General features: G+C 47.6%; 2 protein-coding genes across 2 annotated transcripts; both read right to left on the bottom strand.

The window, feature by feature from the left end:
* Positions 1-4,348, bottom strand: LOC125508707 (SWR1 complex subunit 6). Its single transcript, XM_048673484.1, has 4 exons — positions 4,101-4,348; positions 3,656-3,758; positions 2,667-2,770; positions 1-532 (listed from the first exon to the last, which is right to left on the bottom strand). Exons 1-4 carry the CDS (start codon positions 4,209-4,211, stop codon positions 329-331), a joined length of 522 nt encoding a protein of 173 aa, XP_048529441.1. The 5' UTR covers positions 4,212-4,348; the 3' UTR covers positions 1-328.
* A 590-nt stretch (positions 4,349-4,938) lies between these two features.
* On the bottom strand, positions 4,939-8,944 carry LOC125508705. Its single transcript, XM_048673482.1, has 3 exons — positions 8,464-8,944; positions 8,007-8,227; positions 4,939-5,637 (listed from the first exon to the last, which is right to left on the bottom strand). Exons 1-3 carry the CDS (start codon positions 8,918-8,920, stop codon positions 4,993-4,995), a joined length of 1,323 nt encoding a protein of 440 aa, XP_048529439.1. The 5' UTR covers positions 8,921-8,944; the 3' UTR covers positions 4,939-4,992.
* Positions 8,945-16,266: the final 7,322 nt, after the last annotated feature.

The raw sequence follows: 16,266 nt of genomic DNA, 5'->3' as shown, positions 1-16,266 counted from the left end.
TACTGTTGAACACTAGAGGAACACTTACTTGCAGTTAGAATTTCCTGCATCATGAGATCCAGTCGTACACTGAAATCAATCTTAGTGCCAAATAAAGTACACAACTATCATTTACCACTGCACTGCATTGAAGTACACAACCAGCAGCCACACAACATTTCTAAAGGAGAAATGGTGTCGGTCTGCAAAAAGATCTACCTGGCTACTACTTGGCTAGCTGTACAATAAGCATTTCTTTCTGATAAAAGAACAGATCATTAGGTGCCACATGCCCACAGGGCACGACTGCATTGAACATAACTCCAGGCTCCACAGACTTGTAGATGGGTCAAGCCACAAATTTCAGGCAGCGAGTGTCATTGTGTATGACTTGGCAGCGGCAAGAACAGAACCGTGTTCCACACCTGGGGCATGTGTAATTTGAAGAATTCCCACAAACAGAGCAGTAATGGCGACGGGATGAAGTGCTCGGTGGACCCACAGCAGCCCTCAGATATGTTGGGACATGAGGTGGCAAGGCCTCCAGATTTGCCTGTAACAGTCCAGGGGTAAAAATCTTTTAAGTACCCTAGTTACCATCAAGAAAGATACTCCCTCCGTCCCATAATATAAGAGCGTTTTTTACACTAGTGTAGTGTCAAAAACGCTCTTATATTATTGGACGGAGGGTGTATATGTGTTATGGCGCTGCTAGAAGGAGGGCGCAAGAAGGCCGGCCATTTGCCCACGGCCGGGCAAGATGGAAGGATTTCCTTCTTAATTCTTGCTTGATTAGATTGATACATCTCCTCTCTTTATATAGAGAGGTTTACTTGACTTCCAAGCAAGGCTTACTTGACCCCTAAGCAAGCGACTCTTATCTCTAATTAACCCTAAGACTAACGGGCCCATTAGGCCCATTACGTACTCTAACACTACACCCCACCTGGACATGCAGCTTGTCCTCAAGCTGCAGCCTAACCAACTTATAACCATGACTCGACGCAACCCAAACCTAACACCTAAAAATAAGCCTTTTACATCTCGGCTTGTTTTATTATTCTCAACCTGAAATGGACTGGGACGCTTTATTTTGGACCCTTAACAAAAAGTGAACACCATCCGCACGTCGGACATGCACGTGTACAGCCACCTGGATCCCATGGACACCATCTGGACAAAAGGAGTGCATGTGTAGGACCACCTGGAAGTGGTCGCAAGAGTGACCAGCAGAGGCGCCCTTGCGGCGCCCGGTGACGGAATGCAGTGGTGCTACGTGGTGCGTTGTTGTCGGTGACACCATGCCTTCTTCCTGCCGGACGGCTGTTGGTCTGCACCGCACAGGGAAGAGTGGGGGGCTTGCGATGGAGAATGACGAGGAGGGGTGCGCTCCCCCAACCGCCAATGTCGCAGACTTGGAGGTCGCTGCCCGTGGGGAAAACAGCATGCCCAAGATCCCCGACGCAGTGGACGAGATCGAGGTCCTTTGCGCAGCGAAGCGCAACTGGGAGGAGCGGCAACTGCAGACCACGCAACTCCCGCACACGCCGACGCGCTAGGAGGCCGCGTGCAGCAGCCTGCAGCCTCACCGTCGCCGACACGTGGCGGGTAGTGATCCAAGCTGGAAGCGGTGACGGCGACGACGGAAGCTTGATCTGCTGGATGGGGACGCCCTGGGGAAGCGGTGATGGCGACGGCGGGAACTTGATCTGGTGGATCTGGACTCCCGTCGGCGCGGTCGATGCGGGGCCGGAGCTGACCGATGATGGCTGCTGCAGTTGCAGCGGCTGCTGCGGCGGAGCGCCGGGCACGGCGGAGGTCGCCAGGAGCGGTGGCTGCCACTGCAGCCAGGGCGGGGCGGTGGATGGCAGCTGCTGCAGCGGCCCGATGAGCGCGGCGGAGGCCACCTGGTGCGGCGGCTGCCACGGCAGCCAGGACGGGGCGGTGGATGGCAGTTGCAGCGGCTGCTGCAGCAGCCCGACGAGCGCGGCGGAGGCCGCCTGGTGCGGCGGCTGCCATGACAGCCAGGACGGGGCGATGGATGGCAGCTGCAGCGGCTGCTGCAGTAGCCCGGCGAGCGCGGCGGGGGCCGCTTGGTGCGGCGGCTGCCACGGTAGCCACGGCGGTGCGGTGGCGGTGATGGGCGGCGCAGCCGGGTGCGGCCCATAGGACCCGGCCAAGAACAGGTGGATCTCTTGGACCGCCTGTGTTAGGTCCCGCAGCGCCCCGGACACCTCCGGGGTGAGGACGACGGGGGCGGGCGCGACGGAGGATCCCGGCGCGGGCAGGAGCGGGGCGACGGTCGTGATCGGCAGCGGAAGAGACGGGTTGGGCGGCGGTGAAGACATGATCGAACCGAAGCTAGCTGATACCAAATTGTTATGGCGCTGCTAGAAGGAGGGCGCAAGAAGGCCGGCCGGGGGCCTTTTGCCCACGGCCGGGCAAGATGGAAGGATTTCCTTCTTAATTCTTGCTTGATTAGATTGATACATCTCCTCTCTTTATATAGAGAGGTTTACTTGACTTCCAAGCAAGGCTTACTTGACCCCTAAGCAAGCGACTCTTATCTCTAATTAACCCTAAGACTAACGGGCCCATTAGGCCCATTACGTACTCTAACAATATGTCAAGAAAGAAATTTGCATCACAATTTCCTAGTTCCCATCCAACCCTTCTATTCTACTCACCTCTTGTAAAACATCCATGAAAGATCTTACCGCCCTCTTCTCCAAAGCTTTTCCTTGCCTTGTCTTGCGTTTCATGTTCTTTGATTGCTTCTTTTGCATCAAAACTACACAAGGCCAAGTAAGAAACAAAATAAAATTAGCACTTACATCGTATAGTTTAAAAAAAAAAATCTTTTTGCATGCACTGTCTCAAAAGCTAGCAGCATATACAACTTTTCAGTATGTTAAAAAATACTCCCTCAGTGTTAATAATACTCCCTCGGTTTCAAAATAAATGAAGTTCTAGGTTTATCCTAACTTCCTAAGTCAAACTCCATTAAGTTTGAGAGAGTCTATATACAACTATATCAACATCTTGAGTACCAAATTTGCTTCATTAGATTCATTGTGAAGTAATTTTCATATTATATATACTTGATATTGTAGATCTTTGCAATTTTTGTCATAGACATGGCCAGACTTAAAAAATAGTTCAATCCTAGAACTTCAATTATTTTAGAATGGAGGGAGTAATTCTACACCGAAATGCTAAATCAGCATGGTGATTGTAATGCTTTACATTCAAACCATGATCTTCAATAGTGAGGCAATCTAACATGGCATGACAGGGGTCAATAATTCAATCCCCATGCATAACTTAGGTTCTTGTTCATATCAAATGCATTAGAGGCACACGACTTCAATAAATAAATAAATAAATAGGAATGTTGTTACAAAGATGGATTTAATGATCTAGTTAATCATTTTCTTTGCGAGAAACAGAAACAGAATGTGTTTCCTCTTCTGTAAAATTTGTGTACGTGAATGTGTTATCTCTGATACTAGAAGCAATACCAATACCTGAGGCGCAGGCACAAAGCCATTTTGCTATTTACTAGGAGTAGATTGCAAAGTTTGTTTATATACACACTGCATTGCAACTTCCTTGAAACTTCAGAAAACCACACAAGAGAATAATTCCCCTGAAAATAATAAAGAAAGGAACGGACCATGGTCCTCCTCATCCGTAGATCCATACTCATCATCATTGAGATCCACCACCTCAACCCCAGCATTATCACTCTCAAGCGCATCAAGACGAGCCAAAGCAGCCTACATGGCATTACAGATATGAAGACACATAATTTAGTGAAACTGACATAAGAGCAGCTAAACTGACAAGACGCACAGTAATTTGCAGGAACGAGTGATCTTAAGTCAACGACAGAACGCCCAAGAAACAAGAAATAGGCGAATCAACAAAGATTGTTTTCTTTAAGGCTTCTCCTAGGGTTGAAGCCGTTTGAAGTCGAAACCACCACATTGATCAGAAGCAGCGAGCTTCCCCTCGGTGGTAAGGCGAAGCCGAATTCAGTAGAGAAATGAATGAGCACCGCTTGCTGATATGGAGGTTCCACGGGTGGAAGTGGAATCCAAGGAGGTAGGAATTGTTACCTGCGCGCGGTTGTCGGAGCTGGAGAGGGCGGAGGCCATGCGCGAGGCCATCCGCCGCGTTCGCGAGCTCGTGCGGCGGAAGGGCCCCGGGTTCTCCTCCTCCCCGTCCATCTTGGGCACCCGGCGCACGGCGACGGCGGACGGCGGTCGGCGGCGGTGGCGCGGGGGAGGAGATGTGGGACTGGCTTGAGGGATCGATTTGGGCCCTGACGTTCCGAGGGAGTTCGTGATCCAGCCCTCCTCAGTCAGGCAGGCGATTCCCTATTTGCCGCTCATTGCAGCAAAATGCCGGCGCAACATGGGCCAGCCCATTTTTGCTACAAAGGGTTTATATCGGTTTAGGGAATTTTCTAAAAAAAATCGCTTTAGGGAATGGGAACCTTGTTCCTGCCAGGTTTATGTCGCTTCCATTTTATTTATTTGATCTTACTTGTATTCATGTGTGATTTCAACAATTCTTTTAATTCCAAACCATGTTGTTATTTTTTTTAAATTATTTAGATTTAAACATTTGTTGCAATTAAGAGGATTATTGTATTGCATGATCTTTAAGCATTAATAAGTTTGATTTATATTGCTGTTTTATTTAAATTATAGTATTGTTCAAAATCATGATTTTGCCTATCTAACTAAAACAGATTTGCGATATGCGGGACCAGGCGGAACATATGCCGTAAACCCGTACCGCAAAAATTTGCAGTACAGGTTTGCGGCATCAATTCTGTCTGAAGTCTCGTGATACCGCAAATCCGTTCTAGGGAGAGCCGCAAACTGGTTTTGCGGGATGGAAATATTCAACATCTGCTAGAGTTGCTCTAAGCAATAGCTGCTATCCTTTGTTCCAGAATATACTTAACATAGCACTGTTAAGATCCATGGGATGAACTCCCCACTAGCTAGCAACAGCCTTGGTGGAAGGTAGAGAAAAACCACGAAGTGGATAGCCTTTCAGAATTGGCGACCAGGCCACCGTGACTCGCAGCTTACACAAGCCAACATCAAGCATGTCATGGCTTCTACCAGCCTCCAATGGTGCAAAGGACGTCTCAGCCTCCACCACCTTCTCGCCACCACGAGACAGCACAGCACAAACCACGAGCTGCCCAGACCTTTCAACAGAGACAACACGGCGCGAGAGTTCCATCTTGCCGCCGTCGCCAGCGACGGCCTCTTTCTCGCCTGAATCGACCAGCATGACTTTCATGTGGGGAACACTGGCAGTACATGCAGTCAACTGGCCGTGGAACCCTTCTGGCCATGACCCCTCGACCACCTCGACTCCGATGGTGGCCTCGGCGCAAGCGACGATGATGCCATATGCCAGCTCCAGTGTGCTGAGCTTACTTGTGTAGCATCTGGTGCCCACAAGCGATTTGGATGGCGATTGACGGATATTGCAGCGGCTGATCAGGAGGCTTAGATCTCTGTCCTCTGAACAGGTAGCGCCCTTAACTTTTAGAATGGCCTCAAAGTACACAGACGGATGCCCCTCATGCACAACAGCACGAGCTGGACCTGTAAGAACCAAATGTTGACCCTGCATGCAATGCAACACCACAACACCATCAAATTAAGTAAATAACAATGCTCCTATGGAACACATCTATTGAAGTAATAAGCGATTAGCCATGGATTATTGATCCGTTCATCAAGTGGAACTTAACTACAATGAGTCGAACTGAAATGGGTGGAAGATGGCCAGAAGAAACTACAGGAAGACAATTTGAGAAGCGCAAATAAATTGGGTTGCGTCGACAAGAATATTTAAACTAGCCATTCAAACTAAAAGTAAACTGAAGCCGAAACTAGGTAAACAGTAAACAACACAATATTCAAAACATCACAAAATGGTTTATCGATGTGAAGTGCATACCATGAATGATGTTAGGTGCTGGCAGAGAATAATAGCCTAGGGCTTTAGGGTACATTTGGTTTACAACCAACGGTGACCCTACCAAAAAATGGGTTGGCCCATAAGATTTGGTCACTGCTTGGATCGGTGCCAAATATTTGGCGTGCCCAGCCAGCCCAGGTAGCTCCCATGTAAATTTTGCCAACTCGCAGGCACGCCAGGGGTGCAGAAAATGCTCACCAAAAAACTGGTAGTGTTGCCCTCGCATGCTTTTTCATTGTGTTCGGTGATTATCCAACACAATTAGTGTGGCAGGTTAAATGGCTGGGAAAATCACGCACGTACGTTGTACTACCAGACCTCTGGATCGATTAATCCAGTGTAGAGGCCGGTAACCAATCCTGCTTAACCGAATAACCCAAAGTACCAAACACTAGCTAGTATTCCCCAAGTTATCCCAGTTTCAACAAAGGACCGTGGATCAAAATACTATACTATGGCGACGACTTTGTCTTAGTTCAGTAAAGGATGTCAGAATTATTTCCACGAACGTATGTGATGCGCAGTGTGTACTTTTACACGTCCGTTTTCACTTGGCACATTGTAGTTAATTAAGTGTGTTCTTAACAGGTGTCCCTTCTTTTTAATTAGAACTTAATTGCAATCACACTAAACACTGATCAATCCTAGTTACCAAAGTGTGCCAAGTTAGTTGGATGTAAACCAAATGGAAGCTTACTGATTTTGCCAAAAAAATTGTCAGTATAATGGATCTAAACCAAACAAGATCAACTTACCAAAAAATTGGTCATGCCCTAGCAATGGTCATGCAAAAAAATTGGTGCAGCTAATTTGGGCACAAATCAAACACACTCTTAGTAACACAGAAAAATGATAGTTGTTGTGGTTCAGATGTGCAAAACGCATATCTTATGTAGTTACTCAATGCAAACATTTGAGCTGGTTGTGATGGTGAGCCTGGTAATTGACCTCCCCACGATCGAACATATGTTTCTGGTTGGTGGTGCCATCTCCCCACGATTTTCATCATTTACTTAAGGTTTGCAAATTATCTCATATGATGAGTTTACTGTTTCCTATTTCCTATATGGCGCAAGATGCTTTGCCTTGTCTAACTAAAATATAGTATTCATGGCCATTAAATTTGTATAGAGACGGATGTGTGACATGATTAGGCATCTTTCTATATTCCCGTATAACGTGCAGGCATTCAGACATGAAAACACTACTTGCAAGTCATACTTACAATTCATAATACACTGTCAAGGTAAATTGCCAAATTTCAGACAGTAACGCCAGAAACTATCAAACAGAAATGAGAACAACGTTAGTCTCAAACAGATTGAGGGACACAAATGTCTGCTAATGCACTGTGCTATGTAGAAGGCCTATGATTCTTAAGGTCAGGGTCAGGTAAAAAGTGCAAAGACTTTTCCATATGGCTCACTGGATCCCTCTATAACTGAACTACATGCATCTGTCCCCAAGTCTGGATGTGCTTACACTTGATCCACTTCCAGATGGGTCTCGCCAGCCTTAGAATGAGACCCAATCTCATAGATTTTTTACCAAGTTGGCATCCAAAGCATAAATTCAAACTCTCTCACCAACGAATGGAAGACGCAAATACAGTTCATGCAAGAACCAACTTAAGTCAACATACAAAAACAAGGTTGAATGTCATACATGCTTATATGTGATGTGAGTACATGAACATGCTGGTTGCCTGTATGTAGCCTCTTATAATTTATACATTAGCAATGTTCAATGGATTTTCCTAAACCAAATATCTGTGTGTTGTACTTTCCCGTATTCTTATTCACATGTTTATGTTCTTTGGCAAGCTTTTAGTCTGCTACAAGGTGGTTACTTATATGTGTTCTGTGGTCTGCATTGTGATATTATTAATACTCACTACGATATGTGTTCTGCGGTTAACTTTGTACTTAAGCAGCGACAAGCAAATAATAATATGGATCGGAGGGAGTAGCAAAGATTGCATTAGACATGACAGGAAGGACCAAATATATAGCCTGTTGGGTGAGGGTTTGGCAGTTGTCCCTTGAGCGGTTAAAGATAATGTTGCGATTATGATCCAGGTCGTCGCGCATGGCGATCATGCCAAATACATCGAGGGGCCACTGTAAACCGCCAGTTATTTCCGTGACCTTGACTGAGAAGATCTGCATGGTGGTCTGGTGGACAGTGAAACGAGGCATAGGATTGTCCGTGAAACACATGGCGGGGATCGATGCTGCATGTACAGGAGATTCAGATTCAGTAAAAGAACACAATTGGCAGGAACAAATCAACATAATCCAATCTACAATTGTTGTCAGGTTCTAGTAATCCTACAATACAATTGTCAATTATACATCTATATATCTACAGAATGTTGAATCTTGAAACCCAGCTTATGAACTTTGTAGGAACATCAATCGATCGATCAAAATAGATAAAACAAACAAGAAACGAAAGAGAAGTGCTCACTTGTGTGCTCGAAAGAGCCGTACTGTTTGGACCACTTCATGTCCCAGATCTGCCGGTACTTGTTGTAATCCTGTTCAGACTCGTCTTCTTGGTTCGGACCCGGCGGCGCCGGGGGCCTCTCTTCTTTTTCCCTTAGCCTCTCCGCGTGCATCTGCAGGGAGCGCTCGCGCGACAACATCTTCTCCCTCGCCATCTCTTCCTGCAAGAGCGCCGCCCGCTCCTGCTCCGTGAGCGCCTCCGGCACGATCGGCGCCACGCCGGGGTTCTCCTCGTTCCGCCTCGCCACAGCTCGCTTCAGCCTTCCCTCTTCGACCATCTTCGCTGAATCAATCGTCAATTGCATAAAAAACGACAACGCATTCGACGCCTTCTTTTTCCCCGCCCGCTTTCTCCCCGATTTCCCCGTCTCCATCAGACGTTCTCTCTTTCTTCCCGCCTCCATCGTCTCCATCTCCATCTCACCGGCTCTCGGTTAGTTCGATTGTTCCCGTCGCCCTAGCCGCTATGCAAACCCTACTATCCCGAAGGTGGGGAAGAGTAAAGAAAACCTAGAATCAGCCAGCGGGTTCCGTCCGGTAGTGTTTTTAAGAGCAACGTTGCACTTTTTTTTTACCGCAAATAGACTTTATTTTCTCAAATAATAGCCATGTCATTTACAAGCAGATGAGAAATAAAATCAGGGATCTCATCATCTCAAAAACTAGAGGATCTAAAAAACTAGAGGATCTAGTAGTAAAAGAGTTCTTTGCTAATTCATCTGCCACCTGATTGACCTCTCTATAGCAATGTTAGAAGGATATGGACGCAAAGTCCATCTATTTACACTATGTATGATAGCTATCTCCGGGCCTAAATAATCATCAATTTAGTTCACTGAGTCCACCACGAAGGAACATTCTAATTCAATTTTTATGTTGTTACATCCAATGTGAGTTGCCAAATACAACCCGTTTTTTATGGCAGTTAGCTCAGCTTAGTCAACTCCACTGATGTTTGGAACACACCAACTTGCTGCAGTAATAAAATCACCCCGGTCGTCTCGAGCCACAGCACCACAAGCACCTAAAAGTGTTTCATACTGAAAGGAAGCATCAACATTTATCTTCAGGATCCCATGTCGTGGTTTCCTCCACATGTGGTCATTCTTCCTTATTGGACCTTTGGGTATAGTTGACCTGAGGTAATTTGTCGCCAAAACCTTGATGGCTAGTGCAGTTTTTTCCGGCCTTTGGACTTTTATATTACTCCCTTTACTATTTGTCGGCGCTGCCACCATATATACCATGCTGCTACAGCTGCAAGCTCCGCCGTTGGTACATCTGCATCATTACCCTAAAAGCTTTGATAAAATTTCCATCGTAATAGATCATGATTTGTCCTCGGCGACAACTTCCCCTATGATTTGTAGCAAGCCCAGCCGCTCCCAAACATCCGCCGCTCGTCGGCACTTAAATAAGCAGTGTTAAATGTCCTCCGCTCCGACTAAACAAACTGGACATTGAGCTGAGCATGGGATGTGTCGGTTTGCTAATACACCAAAGCATGGGAGGGCGCCATGCAAAATGTTTTATCTTCCATGGTATTTTCAGCTTTCACATATCCTTCCAAACTGAGTTATATTTTTTGTACCTTGTCCATCAGCTCGCACCCATTGTGCCCCATGTTGATGTTCAAACTCCTTATGATAAGCCGATCGCATGGAAAACGTGCCTGATTGTGTATAGTTCCAAGCCACAAAGTCTTCTCGCAAGTGATAATTCAACACTACTGCAGGATGCTGCTAACGCGACACTGCGATCAGAGACCCTTCGAGAAACTGTGTGCGATATCATAATCACAAACGGTGTTGTATGAAAACCGTCAGAAATGTGTAAAACGTTTGTGATGACGGATGCATCAAACACGGTTCAGGTTTTAGTTGCGTGTGCGATGAAGGGCATACGGTTCAGTTCAATGAACTGTTTGCGATGAGGAGGAACAAAAGAAACGGGCAGCCAGATGGAGGCGTGTGCGATGCACAGCATACGGTTCACTCGGATGAACTGTTTGTGATTAGACAACACAAAAGAAACGATCAGCCAGATCAAAGGTGTGTGCGATATACGGCATGCGGTCCACTCGGATGAACTATTTGCGTTGAGACATGAGAACAGAAACGGTTCAACTTAACAAGATGTGTGTGATACGCGGCAAATAGGTCTGTAATCAGAAATGTGTGTGTAGACCGATAAGAACACAGACGGTTGCTGCTAATAAGACGTGTGTGTTGTGCGATGGGATTGCATACAGAACAACAACATACACTTACATAGGTGCGAGCATAACCAAATTAAACATCCACTTACATAGGTGGCTACTACAACCATGGCATTTGCACACACTAAAGTAAACTATTACATGCATAATTACATAGGTGGCTACTACACACATGACATTTCCACACACCAATAAAGTAAATTATATATTACATGCATGATTAACTAGGACAAACAATCATCTGATCATCATCTACTTCTTGTGACGCTGCTTGCTCTGCTTGTGGCTCGATCCGGGCTCATCGATTTGGGTAACGAGGCACTTCCTCATGTCAACGATCCGCTTGTGCATCTCGTAGCATGTGTACATGCTCTTGGCCGCAAACCTGAGGTGTGGTTTATCCAGTTGCCGCATCCAGGCCCCGTGCCAGGATACGGAACTTGTTCTGTGGGCATCCTGCTTCATCTTTTCGTAGTAGGGGTCGATGGCCGAGGCGAGTTTGACCAGGGAGTCCTTCTTCGTGCTACCCCAGACCGTGTAGTGGTCATGGATTTCGACAAGGTTCTTGCAGACCAAGCCCGTAGCACCGAGCGCTTTTACATCGTTGGTGGTATCCATCGTGGCGAACTTGTAGTCAGTGCTGTTGACAAACCTGTTGAAACGGTTGCAAGGCTCTGTGGCCATGCAGTAGTGGTAGATGAGGACATGATGGCGCATGCACAACTGGGCGACAACAACCTTCTGATCTATGCCGGGACGACTGTGGTGTGCTGGAGGTCAATGCCGACCACCTTGTACTTGTCTCCAGCAAGCAACTGCTCAACGCTGTTGATGTAGTCGTCCACCACGACCGGGTCGATGTTGTACACCACCGAGAGATATGTCTCCCTCGTGTGGGTCTCCACTCTATGCTCGCCGAACTCCATTGGAGCGCCGCCGGACATCCCCTCTCTATGTGTCGTCGTGGGTGTGCTTGTTGTGTTGTGGGGCACGATTGAAAGGTTGAAAAGACTAAGGTTATAATGGTCGGTGTACAATTTTGTCAGCAAGACCCTGTTACTATTGTTGGTGACATTCCGGTAACCATCGATGGACGAGAACTTTGCCTATTGGTCCGCCTCGCTCAACGAGCAGGAAAATGGTTCTCTTCGTCCCTTGCCCTTAGTACCAACGTTGTTGGCGACATAACTGACAACCTATTTTCTGGCATGCCTTGCTATCATGACCGTGTAAGATGTCATCACCCTTCCTACCTTTAACCCACATGGCGGGCCCATAACCCACAGTTTCACGGGATCGAAACCTGACTCTCTGGTACACCCCTATTTCCAAAGTTATTCCTTAGGTGAGGCCTCGTATGCAATTCACGAGCCACCCTCCAAGAGATCTTTAATTCTGGTATCAAACACAATACTTATTCCCATTGCTCTGAACCACTTTCACACTCTGTTTCAGGAAACGAACGATTGCCTATCCGCTTGAAACTTCGTATTGCACTTTCTTACTTTGCTCTCGATGTTTTCTTAAGTTTCAAGTCGAGAGTTACTTTTTGCCACCTTCCCCGATGTTGTCTACCAGATAGTCAACCTTGTAGAGGTCTGTTCTTCCGGAATACCGCCCCTATTTTTTTAGTATGTACGGGGAAGATCCCAAAGAAAGGATGATGACTTCATCATGATGACCTGGAGCAGAGAAATAAAGACATCAATGAAAAGGATCAACTACTTCGGGAAGAGCAACCAAGACGAAGAAGATTCATTAGAATTCCGTAACCGATTCTTTCCCCTTGACTCCACCACTAAAATCTCGGGACGAGATTTCTTGTAGTGAAGGAGATTTCTAACACCCGATAATTATGCTATAGTAATCTCCCCCTAATGGTGCCATGTCATCAAGCTTTACTAAGTCAAATTTTCACTTAATAAATTCAAAGTCAAATTCAAATTGAAATTGCAAGTCAAATAAATTATTTCTTTTGGTAGTAAAACTAAAATGTTCGTAATATTGCAAAAATTACCAAAGTTGTTATAAAAATAAAAACAAACACTTTCAAAACCCCAAAAATGCCCCTAGGAATTAAAACAGTGGACCAACAACACATTACTTGGCCTGTCCGATTTCTAAAAATATTTAATCCTTTTGAAAAGACCTTAAACTTTTTGTGGCGGTGCTATATTATGCAATGATGATTATGTGACAAGTTGCATAATTTACAAAAGTCATCTGGTGGTCAAGCTAAAATGAAAAACTGAAAACAAAAAGAAAGAAGAAAAACTAACATTGTTGCACTGGTCCCTAGTTGCCATAGTGCAGCCCAGCCCACCAGGCCACGGCCTTTCTTCCACCTCCCGCTACAGGAGGCAGAGGAGAGCCATGGCGCTCATCCGAGACCCCTCGTCGTGGATGGCCTCCACGTTGCCTCTCCAACACTATAAACATGTCCCCTGATAACCCTAGGTCCGCCTCGACCATATTCCCCCTCTTTTCCCCATTGCCCCCTCCCCGTCTGCTCGAAATCGAGCTCGGTTGCTCGATGCGGTGAGTCGGTGACCGCACACGTCGTTCGACGCCGCGGTCCGCGACCACCCCAAGTCATGCGAAGACGTCAGTAGCTTCCCCGACACCGTCTCCTTCGACTATGTATCGGGATCGAGCGGAGCAACCACTGTACGCGGCACCATCGTCGGTCGCCGCCATCTCGCCATCGATTGCTACCACTCCGGTCCACCTCTGGCCTCCCCGACCTCACCGTCGCGCTCGTGGTGAGATTCTCTCCAGAACCCCCATCCCACCTATGTCGATTGGTCGCCGTAGCCGCCTCCACCCGCCAAGACCACCATGGCCGAAGCTCGTCGTGTGCCTGCCCACAACCGCACGCCATGGCTCCGTTCGGATCCCGTAGTCGCTGCATCCGCCAGCGCCCGCGCGCACCAGCACCTGCCGGGCCGTGCCTTGCTCGCCCACTGCTATTGCTGCTCTCTCATGTGTTGTGTGCCACCACCGTTGCCCTATGTTGCTGCTGCTAGGCCCTGCCGCTACTGCTGATGTCGGCCACCTGCGCCGCTGGCCGTCGCCAGCTACCGCCCCTACCCACGCCGCGCGCCATGGCCACGCTGGTCACACCCACCGCGGCTCGCCCGCGACCACCTGCCGGCCCGTGCTCCGCCCCCCTGGCTGCGCGGTCGTCGCCGCTCTCCGCCCCCGCCGCTGGGCTCCCCTGCTCTTCTTGCTGCTGCTCTACATGCACTACGGGGCTACAGTAAACTGAAGGTTACTGTAGCGGTTGCTAGCTTCTGCCACTTCAACCTGACTAGCCCTCTCGACAGCCCTTGAACAGCCACTAAACGAAAGTTAAAATGAGTAAAAATTATATGGACATGCAGTACAATTGACAAACTTCAATTCTTCCCATTGGACAAATCCAAAAGTTACCCGGATTAATTCCTATGAAAATGACAAATATCTATGTTCTGTTAACCGGAAGAACTGAAAAACAGATTCTGGAATTGACATCCAATAGCACTTTTCAAACAAATATTTGAGTAAGGAAATGGACATTAATGTAGATGGACCTGAGACTGTCATGTAAATCACAGCAGAGTGCCCAGATTTGATATAAGGCACTAATTCAAAGGATGTACAGAATGCTAGCTATAGCCTCTGCAAAACAACTAAGTGATGTTTAAAACTGAGGACTTAGCCAATTTTCAGGTGAAAGATCGTGGATATCGCCTAGAGGGGAGGGGGGGGGGGTGAATAGGCGTTTTAAAATAATTACGGTTTAGGCTTGAACAAATGCGGAATAAACCTAGCGGTTAATTTGCCAAGCATAAAACCTAAAACAACTAGGCTCACCTATGTGCACCAACAACTAATGCTAAGCAAGATAAGCAACTATGAGATAGCAAGATATATGATAAAGAACAATATGGCTATCACAAAATAAAGTGCATAAGTAAAGGGCTCGGGTAAGAGATAACCGAGGCACGCGGAGACGACGATGTATCCCGAAGTTCACACCCTTGTGGATGCTAATCTCCGTTTGGAGCGGTGTGAAGGCACAATGCTCCCCAAGAAGCCACTAGGGCCACCGTAATCTCCTCACGCCCTCGCACAATGCAAGATGACGTGATTCCGCTAAGGGACCCTTGAGGGCGGTCACCGAACCCGTACAAATGGCAACCCTTGGGGGCGGTCACCGAACCTGTACACTTTGGCAACCCTTGGGGGCGGTCACCGGTACCCGTCAAATTGCTCGGGGCGATCTCCACAACCTAATTGGAGACCCCGATGCTTGCCCGGAGCTTTTCACCACAATGATTGAGCTCCGAACAACACCAACCGTCTAGGGCGCCAAGGCACCCAAGAGGAACAAGCTCTAGGGTGCCCAAACACCCAAGAGTAATAAGCTTCTCAACCTTCACTTCCACGTATCATCGTGGAGAACTCAAACTGATGCACCAAATGCAATGGCAAGGGCACACGGAGTGCCCAAGTCCTTCTCTCTCAAATCCCACCGAAGCAACTAATGCTAGGGAGGAAAATGAGAGGAAGAACAAGAAGGAGAACACCAAGAACTCCAAGATCTAGATCCAAGGGGTTCCCCTCACATAGAGGAGAAAGTGATTGGTGGAAATGTGGATCTAGATCTCCTCTCTCTTTTCCCTCAAAAACTAGCAAGAATCCATGGAGGGATTGAAAGTTAGCAAGCTCGAAGAAGGTCAACAATGGGGGAAGAACACGAGCTCAAAGGATAAGGTTCAATGGGGAAGAAGACCCCCTTTTATAGGAGGGGGAAAATCCAACCGTTATGTGCTCAGCCCGCACACGAGCGGTACTACCGCTCCATGAGCGGTACTACCGCTCGGGTGGAAGAAACAGGGAAAAGGAGCAACAAAACATGAACCTTGGGGTGGTAGTACCGTAGGAGACAGCGGTACTGCTGCTGGGTTAAGCGGTACTACCGCTCCCTTCGGCGGTGCTGCCGCGCAGAACGAAGGGTAAAGGGAAAGAGGGAACCGGGCGGTACTGCCGCTAAGGAGCGGTACTGCCGCACTACTGCCGCAGCGAGGTACCGCACAATCCGACACAGAAAAGACCCCTCGAAACGACGCGGTAGGGACCTGGTAAGCCAGCGGTAGTACTGCTGCGGAGTCACCGCCGGTACTACCGCTGCGGAGCGGTACTGTCGCTTGTGACCCCTCAGCGGTACTACCGCTGGGACCCTGACAAAAACCACACTCAAGAAAACAAGAACTGCCATAACTTCTGCATATGAGCTTCGAATTGAGCAAACTCAAGCTTGTTGGAAACAAGACGACGAGTAGCATCAAAACAACGACTGGTTATAGTAAGAAGAGGCAGGGGAGGTATGCCTAACAAAAAAAGGAGTGAAACCTCCAACCGAGAAGAACCGGCAAAACCTCCAACATCGAAAACATCATAGAAGATGCAAACGAACTCTGTTTTCGATGAACTCCCTCAAGTTGGACCACCTTTCTTGATTGGGTTGACTCGATGAAGACTAGTTGATTGTTCCCCCATACT

The sequence above is a fragment of the Triticum urartu genome, chromosome 5 (genome assembly GCF_003073215.2).
Source record: "Triticum urartu cultivar G1812 chromosome 5, Tu2.1, whole genome shotgun sequence".
NCBI lineage: Eukaryota > Viridiplantae > Streptophyta > Magnoliopsida > Poales > Poaceae > Triticum > Triticum urartu.
This window is presented reverse-complemented; position numbering and strand designations above follow the sequence as displayed.

What these genes read in the sequence shown, in the direction of transcription:
- LOC125508707 (XM_048673484.1), bottom strand. Translation starts at nt 4,211, where the DNA reads ATGGACGGGGAGGAGGAGAACCCGGGGCCCTTCCGCCGCACGAGCTCG. An exon ending in GCTCCGACAACCGCGCGCAG is followed by an intron (nt 3,759 to 4,100) that starts GTAACAATTCCT and finishes AATGCCATGTAG; the next exon opens with GCTGCTTTGGCTCGTCTTGA. An exon ending in TCATGGATGTTTTACAAGAG is followed by an intron (nt 533 to 2,666) that starts GTGAGTAGAATA and finishes GGACTGTTACAG; the next exon opens with GCAAATCTGGAGGCCTTGCC.
- LOC125508705 (XM_048673482.1), bottom strand. Translation starts at nt 8,920, where the DNA reads ATGGAGATGGAGACGATGGAGGCGGGAAGAAAGAGAGAACGTCTGATG. An exon ending in CGGCTCTTTCGAGCACACAA is followed by an intron (nt 8,228 to 8,463) that starts GTGAGCACTTCT and finishes CTGTACATGCAG; the next exon opens with CATCGATCCCCGCCATGTGT. An exon ending in GCCAAACCCTCACCCAACAG is followed by an intron (nt 5,638 to 8,006) that starts GCTATATATTTG and finishes CATTGCATGCAG; the next exon opens with GGTCAACATTTGGTTCTTAC.